The sequence below is a fragment of the Labrus bergylta genome, chromosome 6 (assembly GCF_963930695.1).
Source record: "Labrus bergylta chromosome 6, fLabBer1.1, whole genome shotgun sequence".
Taxonomy (NCBI): Eukaryota; Metazoa; Chordata; class Actinopteri; order Labriformes; family Labridae; genus Labrus; species Labrus bergylta.
Genome location: NC_089200.1, coordinates 4,488,638 through 4,498,449, shown reverse-complemented (window position 1 = coordinate 4,498,449; position 9,812 = coordinate 4,488,638). Strand labels below are relative to the sequence as shown.

The 9,812-nt window shown below is 38.5% G+C and overlaps 1 protein-coding gene across 1 annotated transcript; it reads left to right on the top strand.

The window, feature by feature from the left end:
- Nucleotides 1-5,757: 5,757 nt before the first annotated feature.
- Nucleotides 5,758-8,583, top strand: LOC136179485 (placenta-specific gene 8 protein-like). Its single transcript, XM_065956334.1, has 4 exons — nt 5,758-5,780; nt 6,621-6,715; nt 6,823-7,007; nt 7,121-8,583. Exons 2-4 carry the CDS (start codon nt 6,649-6,651, stop codon nt 7,328-7,330), a joined length of 462 nt encoding a protein of 153 aa, XP_065812406.1. The 5' UTR covers nt 5,758-5,780; nt 6,621-6,648; the 3' UTR covers nt 7,331-8,583.
- The last annotated feature ends 1,229 nt before the right edge of the window (nt 8,584-9,812 follow it).

The following is a 9,812-nucleotide window of genomic DNA, read 5'->3' as shown; positions in this document are numbered from 1 at the left end:
AAAAATGATGCTGGCAAAAAGAATGAAATTGTTGGTTATGTTCAAGTATCTATCAGGTCATACTACCATTGGTAATTCTGAAGACTACACTTCAATTTTTGCATTTTAAAACAAATTGAAAAGTTTCTACAACATTCAAATAGTTGCAATCTTACAGGAATGTATGTTTTTTTTTTTTTTTAACATCATGGTGGTTCTAATGTTGTCAATGGCCTTTAAAGGCCAATTGGGTCACTCACCAGGTAACAAGGGTTGACAGTTTTGTCTGTCGCTGCAGCGTCTTCCACTGTTGTTGACGTCTGTATTTGCAGTGGCAACAGATTAAAGATAATTGACTGACATTTTTGCCATGATGGCTGTTATTTTTAAGAGATTTCTCTGATATAACAGAAAGTGTGTCTATAAAGATGTTTACAAAAACAGAAGGTGTGAAAAGTTGAGTAGGCATTGCTGCTGCTCATTCTGGCTACAGAGCCTACAGACTCCTTTTTTAACACATTACAGAAAACATAGGCCATAGGATTTGGGGTGGCTGTGGCTCTGTGGTAGAAGCAGAAGTCTATCAACCCAAATTGCTCCTGCTGCTTCATCAGCATGAGTTGATTCGATGGCTTGTAAATGGAATTTCCAAACACAAAAGCTTGATCGTCAAGACACTTAGTCGATCGCTCTCTGACACAAATACTTTCATTAAAGAATGTTCGATCTTTTTATACATATATACAATATCTCATTAATACCAAATCACATCAACACATTTTTTTTGCATTTGATATTCTATGAAAAAAAAGTTATAAGAAAGATGTGGAAACATATTTTCATATCTGTGATTGATCTGTGATTTGATATCTGCGGATAACATATTGTTCATTGTTCAAAATCTAATCCAGATCATCATCTCTGTTGTTAAAATTAATTCTTAAATGCATGTTATCTAAGGTTTGTCCTGCTTTAATCTCTTATCTTTTTGTTAACAGGTTAAGTTTTGTGTCTGTGGAAAGCATTTGAAATGAACATGTCAAACACACGCCCCCAGACAGAGTGGAAAACTGGTCTCTTTGACTGTTGTGAGGACGTAAGCTCATGTAAGACTCCGCACCACAACTTTTATTCATATCAGTATTTTGGGTGTAACGCTGCATTTGCCTGTTAAGTCCAAATAAAGCCACTTTTTAAAGGCTATATGTGATTTGTTGATCTGAAAACTCTGAAAGCATCACAGACAATGGGACTCGGGTGTTACACCCATTGTAGACAGTCATGACTCACAGAGTTATTTTCAGAGGATATACTTGATTTATATTATATTTAAGTGTGAAAAATCACATATAAAGACTTTAATGATTCATCACCACTCTAGTACATCTTCACACTTTCTATTTTTCAGGCTGCTATGGTTTCTTTTGCTGTCCTTGCCTGGCCTGCACGGTTTCAAGCAACTTTGGAGAGAGCCGTTGTCTCCCGTTATGTGACATCTGCAGTCCAGCTATAACATCAGCCATTGGGGTACCTCTGTGTGTGCCTCCTGCTCTCCTGTCTCTGAGGGTCGGCATAAGACACGCATATGGTATCAAGGTAAAACATGATGTAACAACAATGATGCACATTGACATAAAGGCTCTCCAAGATTTTTTTATATTGTTGTTTCTAAACCATTTTTGACTTAAAACTTTTTTTGTGTTGGTCCATAACAATCAAGCCAAATAATATCAACTTTGCACAAGATACAGGAAATATTCAAGTGTAGGTTTAAAACTTACACAAGGTGCTGTTTATCATGATTATGCAAAATGCAAGTTGGCAGAAAAGTAAAGTGACTCTACAAAAATGTTATCTGATTCAAGAGATTTTATATTTGAAGTTAGAAGATACTCTTCTTGAAGTCATACAAAAATGTGATTCTGACATATGACTGACATCATTTTAAAACCCTAATTTAATCAATTTAGTGAAATGATATGATACCTGAGAAATACCGTAAAGTGATCGTAATCCATACACTTGGTTCTGCACAGGGAAGTCTCTGTAACGACATCGCCACCTCCTGTGTCTGTGTGTGGTGCACCTGGTGCCAGATGCATCGTGAGCTGAAATACCGTAAAAACAACCAGACTGTCATCGTCAATGTGCAGCCTCAACCAGTGATGATGGCTCCTGGAAACCCTCCCCCTGCTGGTTTCATGGGTCATCCTGAAATCGTCTTGAATTCATACTGAGCTTTGTGACCTTCTTTGGTCTGCTCTGACCTGTGAAGGAATTACAAAGATGTTGATTGCCTTGGAATCAGGACAGACTGGGTTCTTTAAAGCTATTTTCATTACAGTTGGGTCACGTGATTAGCTACTTCCCCTTTCTTTAACGACAATAATAATCAAGACAATAAATGATTTCATACTCAGGAATCATCATGTTTCTTCATGAATCTTGGAAAGATTTCAAAATCAAATTAATTTATGTCAATCCAATGGCCTAGAAATCCTGGAGTTAAACTTGTTGCAGTTTGATATTATGTGCCTTCATAGTTTTTATTATACAAATACTTGTTGTTGCCTGTGTGTGGGTGAGGGTTAAATCAATAAACACTGTATTGGATATAAAAATCTGCTTCTTTTACATCTTTGGAAAAAGTGCACTGCTATCAAAATTAATTAAGACTCAATATTAAATCAATAATTTTCCTTTTACAGTTACAGTCAGTTACCAGTATTGCATAATTTTGGATTCCTAATAACGTCTTTGGTGTATTGTACCTAACCCTTAGATCATGTAGCTGATGTCTGCCTACTGTTAAAAGAAAGGGAAATGAAGTCCTGTCCAGCATGTTGGCCCGAGTTATACTTTGTAGTAACAAGAAGTGACAGAAGATGGCGACAAATTCTCGATGAAAACATATTAAAGTACACATGTATTACACACGAACAAGTCCTTTCCAATTATACCTTTTAATTGCTAGTCTAGCGGAAAATAACAACAGAGACTCTTTTAACCCTTTGACTTCCACACTAAGAAATCCATTTGCAAAAAATTATTTGTTGGTAAAATTGTGTTCCTGCCTCTTCATTCAGCAACATTTCAGCAACATCATCTGGTGAAATGCAAGAGGGTAAAGCTCGTTGCATAGCTAGGGTGAACCTTGGACACAGAGTTGACCTGCTTTCTGTTGGGACAGGAAGGTGTTGAACAATGGTGGTTTGCTTGTGCAAGCTTGAAGTGTAGGTACAAGCAGTTACCATACAGACTACGGCAAACAGTAGGTGTATGCTTCTGAGGGCGATGAGCCCAGGAGGAGGGGCCCAGTTTGAATGTTGTGTGTACAAGCTGCAACAAAAAATGCTACTGACTCTACCTTTAAAATATCAACAAAAAAAACCCTGTAAACTATTAAATGCTAATGTTAGCGTTCATCCACTCCTTAGCTCACCGTGACTGTAATTTCAACCTGAAATCAACCTAATATGGTCAATTAAAGGCTTTATATGTGATTTTTCACACTTAAACAAATGCTGTTTGTTGATTTTAGCTCAGCATTCAACTCTGTCATCCCCTCCAAGTTAAACACATCCCGGAGACCTGGGCTTCAACACCTCCCTCCGTCACTGGATAATGGACTTTCTGACCAACAGACCCCAGTATGTTAGGTCAGGACACACCTGCTCCACCACCATCACACTCAACACAGGCGTACCACAGGGCTGTGTGCTGAGCCCATTCCTCTACTCCCTCTTCACCCACGACTGCAGACCTGTACATGGATCCAACACCATCATCAAGTTTGCGGACGATACAGCGGTGATTGGCCTCATCAGCAACAACGATGACACGGCCTACAGGGAGGAGGTACAGCATCTGGCCGCCTGGTGTGCTGACAACAACCTGCTCCTCAACACCAGTAAGACGAAGGAGATCATCGTGGACTTCAGGAGAGAAAGAGGAAGCACGCACAACCCCATTCCCATCAACGGGATGGCTGTTGAACGTGTCTCCAGCTTCAAGTTCCTGGGGACCCACATCACAGAGGACATCTCCTGGTCCACTAACACCTCCAGTCTGGTTAAGAAGGCTCATCAACGCCTCTTTTTCCTGAGGACACTGAAGAGACACCACCTGTCTTCAGCTGTACTGATGAACTTCTACCACTGTGTGATCGAGAGCATCCTGACCAGCAGTGTCTCAGTCTGGTACGGAAACTGCTCTGTCGCAGACCGTAAGGCGCTACAGCGGGTGGTAAAAACCGCCCAGCGCATCACAAGGTGTCCACTTCCTGCCATTGAGGATGTCCAAAGGAAACGCTGTCTGCGGCGAGCTCATGGCATCCTTAAAGACTCCTCCCACCCTGCCCACAGACTGTTTACCCTCCTGCCCTCCGGCAGGCGCTTCAGAAGCCTCCGGACCAGAACCAGCAGACTGAGGAACAGCTTTTTCCCCAGAGCTGTTTCTCTACTGAACTCTACCCCCCGAACTCTGAACTCTGTCTCTCTCTCTCTCTCTCCCTCTCTCTCTCCGCCCCCTGCTGACCCCCCTTTCCCCTGCATATCACCTCACACCCATCATCCCCCCACCACTCCTCCTGGTCACACACACACATCTCTCATCCATCTGTATTATTGTATTATAGTATGTTCATATTATGTCCATATTCTTTATATTATCTGTAAACTAGTATAGCATGCTCACTGCATCTTAATCTGTATATTATTAGTATAGCATGCTCACTGCATCTTAATCTGTATATTATTAGTATAGCATGCTCACTGCACCTTAATCTGTACATTATTAGTATAACATGCTCACTGCACCTTAATCTGTATATTATTAGTATAACATGCTCACTGCATCTTAATCTGTATATTATTAGTATAGCATGCTCACTGCACCTTAATCTGTACATTATAATCCTAAAAATACACTTATTTTGTAGCATTACTTATTTATAGCATTTATTTATATTTATTGCATCCCATTAATCCAGCCATCCAGATTTACCTAATAATTCACTTTTTTGTCTACATCTGTAAATTTTGTAATTACTGTACATAGCACAGAATTACTGTACATAGCACAGACTCTTGCACTCAATTACTGTACATAGCACAGAATTACTGTACATAGCACAGACTATTGCACTTTCTGCTTATTTGCACTTCTGGTGAGATGCCAAACCTCATTTCGTTACTCTATACTTGTATATGTGTAATGACAATAAAGTTGAATCTCATCTCATCTCATCTCAATGCTGTTGTTTTGGTTTCATGCTGGTGCTCAACGGCGACATCTGCTGGATGAAAAAAATCACATATAAAGCCTTTAAGGGATATGTACATGATTGGCTAGCAAATGACAGATTTGGTAAACTTAATGCATAATGTAAAAAAAAAAAAAAAAAAAGTACAGGTAAATATTTCAGACAAAGTCAAGTATTGAACACTGCTGAGTCCTTTTGCTGCACTTCAGATATTTAATTGTCAAGAATGACAATGTGAAGATACGAGCATAATAAAGATTGCTAGCATTAGCATGCTATCACAACAATGCACTGCTAGTTGTTTTGGTTTCATGCTGGTGCTCAAGGGCGACATCTGCTGGATCAAAAAATCGCATATAAAGCCTGTATTTTTTTGTAGAAATCAAAATACGTCACACTACTCTATTGTGAGCTATTCTAAATGTTTTACATGACTTATCCGGGTTGTGCAACATGCAAAAGACTCACTCCATATCAGAGGCACATCCCTTGAATTTCATTTGCTTCAAGGTTTAAACAAGGTGTACGGTTCACTCAGGTAAGACCTTTTATCTTCTATAATAAGATTTTTAATCCAACATTTAATAAAACGTTTTTCTGATATTGCCAAAAAAGTTAACTTGTGAAATAAAGACCGATGAGATTCCTGTGGACGTAAATGAAATATTTTTTTTTCGTTTATAACACAGCCTCAGCAGCAGTGAAAATAAAAAACTCATTAGTATTCCTGTGAGTGGCTTTAAATGGAAACATACATGAAGGCTGTCATATGTGCGGTTATATGCATGTATGTAATTTTATGTCTATCTAATGTAGGTATGAAGGAAAGGGTGCGTGTATACATGTATGAATATGGATGTGTAGTTGTTTGGTAAAATGGCATGTTAGGATTTCATGAGAAAATGGACAAGTGTAACTGAAAAGCATCTCCTGAAGTTGTATGTTTTATCTGTGTACTCAATAAAAGATAAGTAAAAAAAAATGGAAACATACAAGATAGAAAAGAACATTTCCTTTTTTTTGTTATAATTTTTTATTATTATTATTGTTTATGTTTAAACATTGTCACTTACAATAAAGGAAATAAACATTTCCTGTCAACATTTCATGTTAAGATCAGATCAGATACGCCTTTATTGGTCTCTAGAGGGGAAATTCAAGTGTTGCAGCAGTACAATGACGAATAAAAGTTTGCAATAACAAATAAAATAGAAATAGATACATAAATAAAAATGTATGAACAACTGTTATCTAGTAAGTGTTGAATAAACTATAAACTGTACATCCTTTGATTGCTAGACAATTTAGATGTTGTGTTGTGCTGACTGAATTGTCCCCGGAAACTTTCTTTAAATGTTTCTTTAACCTGTGTTCACAGTTTCACTGTAAACTATCTGTGGTTAGAGATGTCAACACAACCCCTGGTGGAGTGGGAAACTGGTCTCTTGGACTGCTTTGAGGAAGTCAGCACCTGTAAGAATCAATTTTCATAACATAAGCCAAATTTGGATTTTCTTCAATTAAAGGTCATTTCTGATTGTATAAAACGGCATAATTGAGTTTGTATTGCTCCGTTTCAGGTTGCTATGGTTTCTGGTGCTTTCCTTGCCTTGCCTGCACTGTCTCAGGGAGATTTGGAGAGAACACTTGTCTCCCATTATGTGACATCTGCAGTCCCTCCATATTGTCAGCCTGTGGGATTCCTATGTGTCCTCCTGCAGGTCTGTCAATGAGGGTTGCAATGCGAAGCAGATATGGTATCAAGGTATGATGCATGCAGAGCTGATGTCATCAGACTTTCATGGCACAAGTTGAGCAACAGTAAAGCAATATTGAATTTACACTGGTTTATATTTTGTCACATTGTTTTTCCTGCAGGGTTCCATCTGTAAGGACATCGCAATTGCCAGTTGCTGCGAATGTTGCTCCTGGTGTCAAATGCATCGAGAGCTTAAACATCGTAAAAAAAAACCTGTTGTTGTCAATGTGCAGAATACAACCGTTTTTGCCACACAGCCTGCTCCAGTGATGATGATGCAGCCCCAAGGTTTTGTGACCCAGCAAGGGGTCGTCATTTCTTCTCAATAAGCTTCATGGCTTCTCATTTATCTTCTGCTGTGTGTTGTTTGTGTTGTTACGCAAACAGAACTGTAAGCTAAATTTAAGTGTGACTTTATCAGTTTACCCAACAGTTAGTAACAACCAAGTAATTTGATTAGATAAAGATATTCAATGTGTGCTGATAAACTGTAGACTGAAAACAGCAAACAGAGGCTTTCCTGTTATATAAAGCTGTATCTCCGATTCACACAAAACACTTTTTTACCTGGTTGCACGATGAATGAAATCATACAAATACATGTAAATTATACAAAGTAGCTGATCTGCTGTAACCATGGACACAAACAAAGTAGCAAGAGGGCTGAACATCTTTGAGTTGCTTGGCAACAGTTCAGTTTGAGATAAAGTCGCAGTAACCCACAGGATGTTGTTCCTCCTTTTTCCTATAATAGCTTTCATCACTTCGCTAAGCCACACCCATCAAATGACACACCAAGCATGCATGGCAAACATAGTCTCTACAAACGGTCTGTTTCACTCAGGTCGTTCACTCGGACAGCCCGATCCGCGGAGCCACTTGGGGTACGATCTCCTCCGCCAGCTCTCTCCTTCATATCAGTTTAGTTCATGTGTAAAAAGCACCCGTGAAGTGTTGAAACAAAAATTAACGTTACTTCAGATTCAGTCTCTCAGGTGTCTGCGTCCTCGCGTCTTCTTTGTGGCGTCTCTTCGTCTCGAAAACCAATTTTTTGGTAGGTGCTGCTAATGAAGATTACAGAGACAGAGCCACCACACCCCCCCTCAGGTGTGTCATCAGTACTGACCCTGCTTCTCCTCCTACCAACCACGCCTACCGCTAAAGACCCTGAAGTGAATCCTCCTAATGCATTATCATAACAGTGACTCAGACCACATCAGGGGTTTTTTCTTCTGCTAATAACAATGGGGCCAACGCTAACATAAACACAGATTGGATATCAGCCCTCAATTTTCATGACTATAAAATCAAATGATTTAATTTTGGTCTTAATCATGGCGCCCCATGTACAAAGGCAATTAGTCCTCCAAGCAGGCACCCTGGGATCAAGTCAGACCTCTCTCCCCAGTTTACAACTCTATCAACTTTCTTATAGAATAAAGGCAAAAAAGCCTCCAAATAAACCTTGAATAAAAAATGTGCAGAAAATCTTTTTCAGAACATGTAATAGTGGTATCATTGAAATCAAATGAGACGGGTGCAAGTTTGATTTATTTCAAGAATCGTCAATAAAAAAAACCTCTCCATGTTCTTTGTCTGATTTTTTTAAGCAGTCTTAATTAGGTAGGTGTGATGAATAAAAAGTTACTGGTATCAATGTAAGGCCAATAGTATTGACATTTTTGAACAACCCCCATCTCTATTAGAAAGAGAAAATAGATTTAGATTTTCTGTACTGGTCACCTGACTCGTTGATTTGAATTTTTATCAACTTGTATCATTTCCTCTTATCATGTTGATGAGCGAGATCTTGTCACAAAACACATACACGTAGCTTCAGAGAGTTGCCAGCAGTGTTTTTGTCAGTAGGATGGGCCTTTAGTCTCTTATCACAGCACTTGAGCACATATGCAAAGTTTCTCAGCTCAATGCTACGCTGAACACCTGCAGAGATAAACACAATATATCCACAAGATTGATTTTGACATGTTACTCATCAGTGTTTCATATTACTATTATTTTAATATTTGGTCACTTTTTACCAACCATATTCTAGGACAAACTATTTTGTAAGTGGAAAAGTTGAATGTTTATTGTGGTTCATCCCTCTCAACCCGTTTATAGACCTTTTAACACATTTCCATTCACCAGCGGGACTTTAATATACTTTTGCATCTTACTTGATATGTAATAAAACACAAAACTCTGTAAATAATTTTTTCAATGGTTAGAGTCAAAGCCTTTAATTAAACCTTTCCTGCATTGCATCTGTATAAAAGAAAAGGGACATGGGTTTTTTAAAGGGAAAATTGGATTGTTATATTTTGTAATAACAGAGTTCCAGTAGATGGTGCAGAGTCTTTATTAAAAATGTACTAGAGCAGGTTTCGCATCAAATGCTTCCCATCAAAACAGACCCATTAAATTACTTTCTAGAGGACATTTGCAACAAAGCATCTTAATAGAAAATGTTTTTCTCATCTGGTTTGTGAAGAACCGTCGCAAATGACTTTCTCGTACCAGGAATACAGTTTGAGATTCTTCTAGTTTCTTCAGTTTCTGATAACTTGTACCTGATAACACTACCCCTCTTCTTTCTCTTACCCTACAGCGAAAGATGGACAGTGAGAGCATATTCTCTTAAAATAAATTTTATGTAGCACAGAATGCAACTGAAAGTTGTGCCAAAAAAAGCTTCAGGAAGCTTGCAGAATCAATCAATCAATCAATCAATCAATCAATCAATCAATCAATCAATCAATTTTTATTTGTATAGCGTCAACTCATAACAAGTGTTATCTCAAGACACTT

Bases quoted from the DNA above. Each gene is read 5' to 3' on its own strand.
- LOC136179485 (XM_065956334.1), top strand. From the start codon at position 6,649: ATGTCAACACAACCCCTGGTGGAGTGGGAAACTGGTCTCTTGGACTGC. The intron at 6,716-6,822 runs GTAAGAATCAAT...GCTCCGTTTCAG, and splicing joins CTTTGAGGAAGTCAGCACCT to GTTGCTATGGTTTCTGGTGC. The intron at 7,008-7,120 runs GTATGATGCATG...TTTTTCCTGCAG, and splicing joins GAAGCAGATATGGTATCAAG to GGTTCCATCTGTAAGGACAT.